Source organism: Sebastes umbrosus, chromosome 22 (genome assembly GCF_015220745.1).
Source record: "Sebastes umbrosus isolate fSebUmb1 chromosome 22, fSebUmb1.pri, whole genome shotgun sequence".
Taxonomy (NCBI): Eukaryota; Metazoa; Chordata; class Actinopteri; order Perciformes; family Sebastidae; genus Sebastes; species Sebastes umbrosus.
In genome coordinates, this window is record NC_051290.1 from 24,445,789 (window position 1) to 24,459,441 (window position 13,653).

The window sequence follows — 13,653 nt, forward strand, 5'->3', positions numbered from 1 at the left end:
AAGAAACATGCACTGTGGGAGCACGAGAAGCTGTTATATCACATGGATACACATGTACAGAAACACACACAGAGATAAGATAGTGATGGAGCGATGAAGTCCATTTGATGGAGGTGCTTCTGCCTTGTATTACTTCCTCAGATAGCCAAGGCCATTACTGCAGAGACGGATGGGCACAGAAAGCAGAAAGAAAGTTGGGTGACATTGAGATGGAAAGAGAGATGAGGAGGGAAAAAGACACGCAAACAGAAATAATGCAGCTAAAGAGAAACAGAAAAAGATAGAGAGGTTAATAGATGTAAGGTGTAGAGATATAAATATGGGGGGAGATTGTGAAAGAGGGAAGAAAGAAGCGGGAAAACCTTAGCATAAAATGCTCAATTGGCCAACTAACTAACCACTGTACAGGATCCTAGCAACACAGCTTACAAGCTAACAGACAAGATGAAATATGAGTAACATGAAAGCTAAGTACTATAAGCACAAGACAGGCACATTAGTAAGCAACTAGCAAGCAATAGGGCTGCATGTTGTTTGGATATCTTCGCCAGTACGCTTGAAACTAGGGCTGGGCGATATGGCCTAAAAATAACATTGCGATATTTTTAGGCAATATCGCGATACACGATATATATCGCGATATTTTCGAATATCCTCTAAGCACTTCATAAATGCTTGATATAACCCATTGATGCATACAATCACACCAATATCGTGACTCTTGTAGTTCCTGCTGCATATGTCTGCATTAAAACCTTCTTGTTTATATTCATTAGTGGTTTCTATTGGAGCTATTTTAATCACTAGTTCAATTTAACAAAACAGTATCCAACAGTATTCACTTTAACCAAATAGTTATCTGGCAATACTTGCTTTATATATTTTGATAAATACATAACAAACACACACACACCATTTTTAATGGAGTGTAATAAGTGTAAAGTAACTTATTGTTATGTTTACCAGTAAGCTGTTATAACATTGCTGATAATAAAAATGAATATTTTCCCACTAGTGTAGAAAGACTCACCAATCGCGAGGTGCAGCCTGTGGCCAAAGCAGTCTGGTCCACTTATTCAGGCTCACAGCTTTGGTTGTGTTAGCTGGACGTTCATATTTTGGATCAAGTGTCTTAATGAGTCTTTTGAATTCGGGCTTTTCAACTATGCTGATCAGCGTTGTGATGTAGTTGTTTACAGCGGCTGTGATTTCTTTGCATTTTTGCATTTTTTTTGTCATATGGGATTGCTTTGGAAAGCGAGGAAGCCAGAATCATTTGCCTCTGGGCTCGTTCTGTTTGCTTTGGTCTTGTTCTCGCTACCGTACTTGCTTTGCCGCTTCAGTTCTTTCGCTTTCTCCGGGCTCCGGGCGTTCTCTCTCCGCTGCTTCCCTCCATAAACCAAAACACGCCGGCCGATTACGTCACACTCACTCGCCCAGGAGAGCGGTCTGGATGGAGGCGGAGTCTGTGACGTGTGTATCTGTGTCTGAGAGGGAGCCAGACTGCCGGAGGGAGAGAAGGAAATGCCAAAGCGAGTCTCATGCCGGCGGGGTGGCTTAAAAACATTACATGGCAATTTTTAGTCAATGTTCGCGATATAGTCATTTTATATACCGCGTGTGGGACAAGCCGCGATACATCGACTATATTCGATATATCGCCAACCCCTACTTGAAACCAAAACAATAGTTTGTGATACATCAAGCCAAGTTCACACTACATGACTTTCAAAGTTGTGATCGCTGTGCTGTTCCCATAAACAACATGCTGAATCTTGAAGTCGTTGTAGTTTTTACCACGGCTGTTAATTGATTAAAATATTTAATCGTGATTACTTGCAAATTAATCACCCATTTTTTATCTGTTCAAAATTAACCTTAAAGGGAGATTTGTCAAGTATTTAATCCTCTTATCAACATGGGAGTGGACAAATATGCTGCCTTATTGCAAATGTATATATATTTTTATTATTGTAAATCAATTAACAACACAAAACAATGACAGATATTGTCCAGAAACCCTCACAGGTACTGCATTTAGCATAAAACAATATGCTCACATCATAACATGGCAAACTGCAGCCCAACAGGCAACAACAGATGTCAGTGTGTCAGTGTGCTGACTTGACTATGACTTGCCCCAAACTGCATGTGATTATCATAAAGTGGGCATGTCTGTAAAGGGGAGACTCTTGGGTACCCATAGAATCCATTTACATTCACACATCTGGAGGTCAGAGGTCAAGGGACCCCTTTGAACATGGACATGACAATTTTTCCTCGTCAAAGTTTAGCACAACTTCGTAGTGTTATTTATTTATTTATTTTTATTTAAAAGGGACAATGTACAGTTTAAAATAAATGTCACCATTTGATGCACTGTACCAGATTATAGCTTTAAGCTAATTCACATCTGTAGTCCTTTGGCAGGTCAAAACAAAGAAACATACTACAGAGTCATACAAGAAAGAACACACAATACCAAGCTACACACAATAGCACGTCACAAAGTATGCAAATAAAAGCAAGTCATGAAGACCATGGAGTAGAATTAGAGATCAGTGAGTAGAGAGCTGAGCAGCTTTCAACAGACGTTTTTGAAGTTGGTTCTGAAAGTTCTGATAGAGCTGCAGCTCCTCACATCGTCAGGCAGGGTGTTCCACTGATCTGTGGCCTTTACAGAAAAAGCTCATTGCCCAAATGCAGTGCGGTGAAATGGTACAGTACAATCTAGCATAGAAGTTCTTCTTAAGGATCTAGTAGAATCTACTTAGCGAGAATGCACAAAATCACGCAGTGGAAGAGGAGGGGCCCAAAACATTTTTAAATAATCTAAAATTCTCAAAGCTCAGTAAAATATATTTCTCCAGTATTGTACGGTGATGAAAATGCATTTGTTTTTGTCCAGAGTTTTTAGAGTTTGTTTGCATAAGGACTCAAAAGGTCTTATAGCGGTTTCCCCGGCCTGCCCCCAAAACGTAATGCAATAAGACATGGGAAAGGATCATAGCATGCATAAATATCTTTGCTGCGTCCAGAGAGAGAGAGTGTCTAATATGTCTAAAATTTGCTAATTTGTACTTGATGGTTTTAACCATTTTTTTTTACATGTTTCTTAAAATTCAAATTTGAATCCAGTATCACGCCAAGATATTTAAAATCAGTGACTATGTCAATCCTTTCACCTTTAATGACAATAACAGCATTAAGAGGTTGTACCATGGTTTTAGAAAAAAAACATACCTTTTGTCTTGTTAACATTTAGACTCAGACATGATTGATCAAGCCAATGAGAGATCCTTTCCAACGTAATTGTTAGCTTGGCAGCTGCTAACTCAGCTGGTTTTGCATGTGTGTATTAGGAATGTCACGATACCAGAAATCTAGTAGTCGATACCAATACCAGTGAATTTCCTTGATTCTCGATACCAATTCGATACCACGGTAAAAAAAAACAACAACAACAATAAATCCCATGTAATTCAACACATACTCTTTTATTAAAAACATTTGAACATTACAAAAAACAGAGGCATGTAGCCTTTAAGTAATAGATAAAAAAAATTGACCCATTTAGTTAATTTTGGCGTATCAGCGGCAAGTTATCAATAGATAACGGACACTATATACTGACCGTGAACGCATCTGGTCCGTCAGCTCAGAGTAGCAGGAGTAGGAGCAGGAGCAGAGGATTTATTATCGAATCGAAAAGCAAACGCACCTATTTGGCAATATTTCACGTTTAATCTCAACGCTATAAGGGAACCATAACGTTAATGAGGTAATCGCCGCGAGGTGGATGGAGCCGTCACAGCCGGTGTGGACAGAGCAGCGGCGCCAGGTAGACCCCCGCAGCGGAGCCCCGCAGCAAAAGCTCAACCTGAGAGGCCAGACACAACGCCACCCAACGGTAAAGATCAGAGTCAGCACTCTGCACATGTTGACCATCATCTTTCTTGTAAAATGTCCGGTGTAATCGGTGACACCGGTGTTGTCACAAGTTTATTAACCGGTGGGAAAATTTTCCTCACTGTCACATTACTACCAATGACCATTACAGGCATCGTACGGTACCTTCGGTACTGTAGAAAAAGAGTACCGTCACTTTAAAAATTTTTGGCAACGACTTGGTACCGAAGTATCGGTTCTCGTGACATCCCTAGTGTGTATACAACAGTGTTGTCAAAAGTTACGGATGTAACTACGGTTCTATGAATCCTGGATGACCTCCAGAGGCAGTGCTTCAACACTGTATCTTTGTCTCGCGTGTGCGCAGGTCGAGTATTAATATCAACAAAGTCAAGTGTGACCTCGGATGACCCTGGTTAGGTATAAGTTCCGGTGTCATCCATGAGTTCAGTCCTACAGAATCTTCTCGCGGGTTCACGAGATTCTAAGTGACTAAGAACTCTGGCGGTCATCCAGGATTCATAGAACCGTAGTTACATCTGTAACTTTTGTTCTATTTTATCCTTGAATATCTTATCAAGGGGCTGCACGGTGGTGCAGTGGTTAACACTGTCACCTCACAGCAAGAGGGTTGCAGGTTCAAACCCGGCTTGGGGTCCTTCTGTGTGGAGTTTGCATGTTCTCCCCGTGTTAGCATGTTCTCCCCGTGTTCCCACAGTCCAAAAACATGCAGGTTAGTTCATGTTGACTCTAAACGTCCCGTAGGTGTGAATGTGAGCGTGAATGGTTGTCTGTCTCTATGTGTCAGCCCTGTGATAGTCGCGAGACCTGTCCAGGGTCTCGCGACTTCACCAATGTCAGCCCCCCCCCAACCCTGAATAGGATAAGTGGTTACGGATAATGAATGAATGAATGAATGAATATATTATCATAGGATAAGTAAACAAAAGTACAAATTTGACCCCTTTTTGGACACTTTTTGGCAACTTTAGAAGCTAGTGCTCAAAACACTCTGGTCCATTTAGTTTGATAATGTGACTTAAAGTCATAAAGAGTATTAACAAGACCACTTAGAATTAGGTCATTGGGTTGTATCAGAAGTCTTCCAAGAGCATAAGGGACAGCTTTGATGTTTACTAGATCAGTATTGTGTTTATGAGGAAATGAAAATGTGGAACATACATTTAGCCTAGTTTCTGTATTAACGCCAGTAACTGCAATGCAACGCTAACTAAGGCCCCCTTTACTCTCGTCATTTCACGTGTCTTGTATCCAAGCCATTATCACATTGATCTTTGTCTCACACACACTTTCAGTTTCTGTCTTCCATTTAAAAGTCCACACACTTTCTTTTGTCCTGCTGTCAGCTTGTGGCTTGTTGGTTGTTGTCATGCAGGCAACAAACTCCCCATCTGAGTCTTGAATTTTTCCTTCAGGGCAGATTTCCTGGATCATGCACCGATCCGGAGAACCTGCCAAGTTCCAGCTGAGCCAACGGCTCTGGGTCAGCCCCGTTGACAACTCTGGTTGATTACGCTGGATAAACAACATACCTGTGCTGTGGAAAGAGTCTTTTGTCGTTGCCTGTCCTGTTTTTTTTTATTACAGCGCAATTTAGCAGTCTGCTCCTGATATGGAGATAACAAAAACAATATCCGTTACACCTCTCTCCCACTTTCCTTTTTTCACCTCCACCATCATTTCAATTTGTATTGTGTTACACGTCAATAAAAGTCTCACCCTTGTGAGAATTTACCTCGTAGAACACAGGAGTTGCTGGTCTACCGCTGCCTTGATCGGTTAGTTTGTGTTGTTGTGTGAGGTTGGTTAGTTCGAATTCACCAAAGTCACCCAATAGCACAAATTAACCGATTGAGGTGAAAATAAAAAATAAATTAATGATATAGGGATTTTGTTATTTTGTCCTGCTAAATTCAATGTAAAACAAACTACAAAACAACCAGAACCAAAATGCTCAAATTGAATTATGATTTATCTGGATTGTATTGGCTTGGGGTGGAAGTTACAAGTTGATTTACATAAGTTCTATTTGGACACCGTATAATACTCAGTAGGGGTGGGAGTCACCAGAGGCCCCATACGATATTATCACGATAGTTAAGTCAAAATACAATCTTTATTGTGATTTTAAATATTTTGCGATATTCCGAGTATTGCAATTAGATAAAGATTTATTCGCTTTTTTCAACTGAAAATTATGCAGTATGTTAAAATCTGTTTTATTTAATAAGATACCGTTTTCACTCTGTTCATCTCAGAGTTTTAATTCACATATCTGTAGGTCAGAGGTCAAGGGACCCTTTTGAAAATGGCCATGCCAGATTTTCCTCGTCAACATTTTGTGTAAATTTGGAGCGTTATTCAGCATTCTTCCCGATAAGCTAACATGACATGGTTGGTAACGATTGATTCATCAGATTTTCTGGTTTATTATGATACCAGTAGCTTCACTATAGCTTCAAGACTGAGACCGCTACAGCCTCTGAAATACAGAATAGCAGCTGGATTGTTAAGAGGTTAATAGTTTATACAATAAAAGGTTGATACTTGACATTCGTGTATTGATACAATATTACACAAAATATCGCGATACTATCCTGTATAGATTTTGTTGCTCCACCCCTAATACTCAGGCTGAACATTAAAACCAAGTTGCAACTGGTATGCATGCACACTGTTACTAATTCAAAATTGAAAACAACTCTGATACATGCACTTTGAAAACAACAGTTTGTAGTGGCAGTGCAAATTGTGCAAGCTCTTTTCCAGATGACCTAAAGATCATAATTAGTGATAATTAGTTGACCTCATTCACTGTGTTGGCTGATTATGGTATACAGCCATTTGTCCTGGAGGCTTTTACAAAAGAGAATCATAATGAGTAATTTCCTCTAAGTCATCCTAATACATTTCACACATTTTCAGGTTTTACATAAATATATTGAAAATGTTTGTTATTAATTTCTCTTTGAAGGTTATTATAGCACAGGTTATTGTATTATATTTTAACAAGAACTATTTTTAGCAACAACATTCCTGTTTTAAGGAACGACAGGATGTCACTACTCAATATTTCCAGTTAATCCACTCCAGCTTTATAATGCTGAGTGTTGACGCCGATATCTCTGCCCTGAAAGTATGCTGGCGCACACACACATATGGGCTTGTCAGTTGCTGATCTAATGAAAGCTGCCGTGGTGATTTGTGCAGGAATGTGACGTGATCAGAGTTTTAAGATTGCATCAGTGTGTGTGTGTGTGTGTGTGTGTGTGTGTGTGTGTGTGTGTGTGTGTGTGTGTGTGTGTGTGTTTGGGTGGGTGCGTACGTACCAGCGCCTATCACCGGGCCTGGGTATCCTCTTGTTCGAGAAATGAGGATCTCCATGGCGACACCCGATGTCCAATCTCAAATTGATTACCCATGGTGCATTCTGTCCTCTCAGGGCATGTACTCATAAATAGAGAGAGAGGAAGAACGAGTGCATGATGAGCACCGACAAAGTCAAACATAGAATACAAGGTATCAAATCAAACCATACATTCTTGCCGTGTTAATAATTTCCATGCAGACACAGATGGCTGCAGCTCCTACCTGCTGCTTCACCCTGTACCTGCTGCTTCACCTCCTACCTGCTGCTTCCCCGTTGCTCCTATAAGTTACTATCAATCTATCTATCTATCTATGATAGCAGTACATGACATTACCTCCTGTGTTTTCGCTGTATAACTCTCAGCCAAACGTAGCTTCTTCATTTCTTGCTATTTTTGGAAACATGAGGGAATATATGTCCAGATGTTCCCTGACTTTCCCACATCTGATCCTGAATTACCGTAAAACATCAATTAAAACCCCCAATGAGTCCCTTTTACTTGCGGGAGGGGGGGGGGGGGGGGGGGGGGGGGGGGCGGGGGGGCACACATTTTGCCAAATAAATAGAGATGATCTGAAACCATTTTTTCCTTCCTGATACCGATACCTGAACCGAGTATTAACGATCTGATACCAGCGTGATACAAAAACGATATATAGTTATTAGGGTTCAAGCCCCGAAGGGGCAGAACCCTTCTATGTTTGTGCCGGTTTGTTCTTTTTATTTGTTGTGTTATGCCGCGGCTCAAATTCCCGTGAGCTGGAATGAGCTAGAAACATGAAAATTTATATAATAATTTGGAAATGATGTACAAATGCTGCTCAAGGAATATGAGCCCAATCGGCCACATGGTGGCGCTGTAATTAACGCCCAAACACGCGATTTTGGAAAGGCCACACCCCTCACACCGTAAGTCCAATTGACCTGAAACTTGACACACATGTCCAGCTCCGTGTGATCTACAAAAAAGCTGCTTGGACCACTAAAGTCCGCCTAACTAGATTTTCCGCCATATTGGATTTTTTGAAAAACACATTTTTGACATCTCCTCCTAAACCGTAGGTCCGATTGCTACCAGATTTTCTGTGGATCATTATTGGACTAAGTTCATCTAAAGTTGCAAAAAGCTTGTTGATATCTCATTGCGTTTTTAAGATAATGATCAACGAACTTCTCAGTGGGAGGGGCTTAGCAGGAAATTGACCATAATTCATTGACAATTAACCCAATCATCATAAATCATGGTAGATATCTTCAGTATGTGTTTGGGAATAGGTGTACCAAAGCATTTTCCGCTCGACCCATAGGGGGCACCAAAAATATCAATAAGTTGTACCTCAAGATCCGGTGGACAGATTTTTATCAAATTTGGTGCACATGCTCTGGGGGCAAGTATTAACCAAGATCTGAAGTGTGATATTGATCGGTGCATGTGGGCATGGCCTATTGAGCATTTTTTCCTAAATTATGCCTTTGCTCAATTTGCTATGAGCTAGAACGAGCTAGAGACATGAAACTTGGTACCATAACTGTACATGATGTCATAATGCTTCACATAAAATATAATCCCAATTGGCCACATGGTGGCGCTACAACATTTTTCAAGGCCAGCCCCCTCACACCATAAGTCCCATCGATTTGAAATTTCACCGACATGTCCAGCTCTATGTGTTTCTTTAAAAAAGTCTCTTGGACCACAAAAGTTCACCAACTACATTTTCCGCCATGTTGAGTTTTTTGAAAAACACATTTTTTACATCTCCTCCTAAACCGTAGGTCCAATTGCTGGCAAAGTTTCTGTGAATCATTATTGGACCAGGCTCATCAAAAGTTGCATAAAACTTGTTGACACCTCATTGCTTTTTCAAGATATTGACCAATGAACTTTAAGAGGGCGGGGCTCAGCACATCAATAGACCTAACTTCACAAGCCTTTGGCCCTTCATCTCCAAACTTGCAGCATATGTTCAAGATTTTCCACAGTGAAATATTTCCAAAGGGCTAATATTTTCTTCGCTCTGACTACCGTTACACTCTCCACCAGCACCGCAGTGTTGTTGTTTGCTATCGTCACGTGACAAACTACCTGCAATCAGTTCTTCTTCTCTGCTCTAAAACAGTAGTAGCCAGTGGCAGCCATGATACCTCCAGGGTGACAGCACAGTGAAGGCTACTGTTTAGGAGAAGAAGAATTGATTTCCAGTTTAACAAGTTGATTTTTTTCTGTGTTAATAAATGATATCAGATCGGTGCATAGACTGGTGTACTCGCCGATACCTGTTCCCGAGTTTTGTGCAGAGTCGGACGCATTTTCGATACTGGTATCGGTATCGGAACAACTCTACAAACAACGCAGGTCTCAATTAGATGCCGGGTCATTTTTGTCAATGTGGACATGCTCATACCTTTAGATCGTATAATTCATTCATATTTACCGCCATGGTAAACAAGAAAGATGAAAAAAGCGGTCATAAAGTCAGGATATTATTCATATTCTTCTAGTCCGTAATGGTTCACCGATCAAATGAATTTTCTTTTCATAAAAATGAATCCACAAGTTGTGAATGTTGTCATGTGAAGTCCGTTGCTCACTCTCAATTAACACCGCACTTTAACTAACGAACAATACTTTCTCTTCTTCCTGCACTGTGTTATTGGGTACGCTTGTTTTTGGCTACAAAATAAAAGTGTCAGCATCTTTCCCTCCCCTCTGTTTAGTTTTCGCCCTTTTTCCTTTTCGGTATGCCAGATAGGCTTGTCGGTGAGAGATGTTGTGTCGGTATGTCAGCTGCTGAAAAACGAGCGCTGTTAACTGTTTCGGAGCTAAATCAAATGAATGATTTTTACATTATATGTTGTTTCCAATTTTCACAAGTTTTATGCAAAAGGAATTAAAGGCCTGTCCCAAATATACGCCGTTGAGTTCAGTGATTGAAGCAAATCAAATTCGTATTATTATTAATTGCTCTTTTCGACCGGCTGCAACATATGCGTGTTTAATTGCAGTATTACAGTAGTAATAATTTCAGTCAATTCCAGTAAATGACTGGAAGGTGTTTGTAAACTGCACATAAACACTGGTATAATCTTTAAAGTAAAGTAAAGGTTTCTGTGTCTCCTGTCTTGACAGATTCAGTCAACACCTCTCTGCTCATCTGAGCCCTCTTAGTATTTCTATCCAAACTTCCTTCTGTTTACGTGTGAACTCCATGAAGAATAGCTGTCACTTTGGATGCACTAACGTCTGTTTCCCTCCTTTTTGTCCTCTACAGAAAAGTGTTAAGGAGGGAATTCTTTTAAAGCAGACCAGTTCTTTCCAGAGATGGAAGAGGAGGTACTTCAAACTCAGAGGGAGGACCCTCTACTACGCCAAAGACTGCAAGGTACAAGAACGTGTGAAACTTCCTACAGCAGCTTTAAATGAACAAAATGTTTATGGGATTTGTAAGCATTGCAAATCAATTTCAGTGAGCTGTGAAACCAAAATCAGAAGTACTGAATAGTGGTTTACATACTATATGTTTGAGAGGCGTCGGAGTGGGCGGGGAAGAAAAGGTGTGATTCTACAGTATGTAGAGTACCTGGATGAAGCTGATGTCTGCATTGTTTCGTCTTTCTTCCCATCAGTCTCTAATTTTTGATGAAGTGGACTTATCGGACGCCAGTGTGGCCGAGACCAGCACCAAGAACATCAACAACAGCTTCACGGTAAGCAACAAGACTGGTCTCAAAATGTCTAAAATGGACTTTTGGCTTAGTTTTCAGTTAGTGAGTTAGTTCAGAAACACTGTCTGGTGTTATCATGTGTGGCTATGGTAGTGGTGTCGCTCTATGGAGAGCAATATTGGTCTGCCAGTTGGTCCACCACTTTGATCCAGACTGAAATATCTCAACAAGTATTCGTATTGCCCTGAGGATGAATCTTACTGTCTTTGGTGATCCTCTGACTTTTCCTATAGCAACAACATGAGGTGCACTTTTGTGGTTTTGAGTGAACTCTCCCAATAACTATTGAATGGATTGCCATGATATTTAGTACAGGTAGTCATCATGTTTCCTTAAGGATGAGTTGTAATAACTTTAGTGATCCGGGATGTTTTATCTAAGGCCAGGTCAGTAGTCAAGTCCAAGTTAATTGAGTCCAAGTCAAGTCCAAGTTAAGACCAAGTCCAGAGCATATTGAGTCCTGTTCAAGACCATAATAAGCAATAGAGTCTTTCCAGTGCTAATATAGTGATTAATGAGTTAGGACAGACAGAAATAATCTATCTACATAATCTATAAACAATATTGATCTATCTTCTAACATCAAACTATTCATTGCATAAATATTGTTGGTGGATTCAGGCAACGTTCTGTACAACTGATCGTTCTAAATAACCGAGCCCGAGTCCAACAAGGCGCAAGACTTTTATTATTTTATTTTATTTTCTATTTATTTGCTTTTTTAAATTATTTTATTTTATTACTATTATTATTGTTATTTATTTATATTTATTTATATGTATATATTATTTTTTTTCCCTTTCGTGTGATCAAGACCAACATGGGGTGGGGGGGGGGGTCCTTGATTTGTTTTTATGTCATGTCACGGACACTGAGTTATGTTCTACATTTGATAAGATGACCTTTGCCATGTCTGCAAAAAAAAACAATAAAAAAAGATTTGAAATTTGAAAAGATATTGAATTTAAAAAAAGGGCTCTTGAGACCGGACTGGAGAACTACAGCCCTGTCTAAAACCATAATCAGGTGAAAATTATGAGCTATCCAAAATTTATACTGTACCTGCAAAACTAATAACATTCCCATGAGCCTCAGCGGTCCTTTGTGTTTAAATCTCTGGAAACACACCAAGTAGTGGCAAAGTGCGGCTCAATAATTCATTTCATTTTCTTGCGGCCAGGAGACATGTTCATGTGTTGCAGGGGGAAAGAAATTCTTTGTAACACAGGTAAACATGTCACAGGAGTTCCAATATCTGTTTACTGATTGGCTGCTGGTATTCTCTGGCCGCACTTTGCTGCAGTATCAAAGCTTGCTGAGCCGCAGCTTTCCATAGACACTGCACGGCAGCTTGCCGTAGGCCACACTTCGCCATTGCTTGGTGTGATGCCGGCGTTAGTGCATACCTGCTCAACATCAGCATGTTAGCATTGTCATTGTGAGTATGTTAGCATGCTGATGTTAGCATTCACCTCAAAGCACTGTGATGTCTAAGTAGAGCTTCACAGAGCTGCTAGCATGGCTGTAGAATCCCAATAATGTGATGTGATGTTGAGAAATGAATAAATGAGGAGCATAGATTTGGCTGCAGGTGAGATATTAAGAAAACATTTCACTTCTAAGCTCATCCTTTCACTCCATCTTTCCATTTTTTTCACAGGTGATCACTCCATTCCGCAAACTAATGTTATGCGCCGAGAGCAGGAAGGAAATGGAGGACTGGATCGGCGCTCTCAAATCCGTCCAAAAATGGGAAACCTACGAGGTCAGCGTCTCTTCATATTCTAACATTGTTATTTATTCTCAGACGTTGACATCAGAATATCAGAAATTTGCCAAATTGATGATGGTTTGATAAAAGCCGCGTGTTTAATGTATTCTGATGAGAACACCCTTCACATCTCACTTCTTAATTCTTCTCCCATCTGTTCTTTTCTTGGAGGAAAACACTCCCCTCCTCCTCCTCATCCTCCTCCTCTTTTCTCTTCTGTACTTTTCATTTCAGCTCTTTGCCAGCAGATTAATGTCGCTCATAAAATCAGTCCCTCTGCTTTAATAGGCTATAAAGAGAGCTGAAGACTGCAAGCTGCAATACCAGCTGAGCTGAAACTCTCTCAGGTTTTTGGCTTTCAGTGATTCTCGTGTTTAGGGTTCTAATTTATGTCCTATACCTCGTTATTCCTACTTTGCGTGTTGTTCCTTCTTCTTCTGCACATTTGTGAGGGTGCAGATCAAACCGTGGATAGCATCTTCTCCAAAGTAATCCTTATTTCACATAGTTATGAACAATTTGTGAAAAGGAAGAGAGTGGATTATTTTGTATAGGAAGTTTGGTTTGACAGCACTGATGTCACAGTTTAAGGCACTGGCTAACGCTTCTAATGGATGTTGTCTGTATGGATCTCTTTTGCTCAGGCCAGTCAGCTGTAGCATTGACATCATTGTCTCCATCCTTGTACGTCTCAGTCCCGGGGCCACAAAGTTTAATATGTACTGCTTGTGTCATTTTCTTATCCATGTATCCACACCTCCTCTGGCTGTGTAGTTCAGCATGGAATTTAAGAGAAGTCATCCTGCAATATCTCTCCGTCCCCAGGCTGCATGTTCTGATGTAGCGCTCCGATGGT

The 13,653-nt window shown here is 40.4% G+C and overlaps 1 protein-coding gene across 4 annotated transcripts in view; it reads left to right on the forward strand.

The window, feature by feature from the left end:
- The window catches only part of si:dkey-172j4.3 (diacylglycerol kinase eta), a 145,952-nt gene that overhangs the window by 73,114 nt on the left and 59,185 nt on the right, over positions 1-13,653 (forward strand). For 3 of the 4 annotated variants that reach the window (XM_037758281.1, XM_037758282.1, XM_037758283.1), the window contains 3 exons: positions 10,573-10,683; positions 10,928-11,008; positions 12,687-12,791. In XM_037758281.1, coding sequence (XP_037614209.1) covers positions 10,573-10,683; positions 10,928-11,008; positions 12,687-12,791 — 297 coding nt within the window. Of the gene's footprint in view, positions 1-3,755; positions 3,911-10,572; positions 10,684-10,927; positions 11,009-12,686; positions 12,792-13,653 lie in introns of those variants that run through there. The other variant, XM_037758285.1, reaches the window with a different exon arrangement.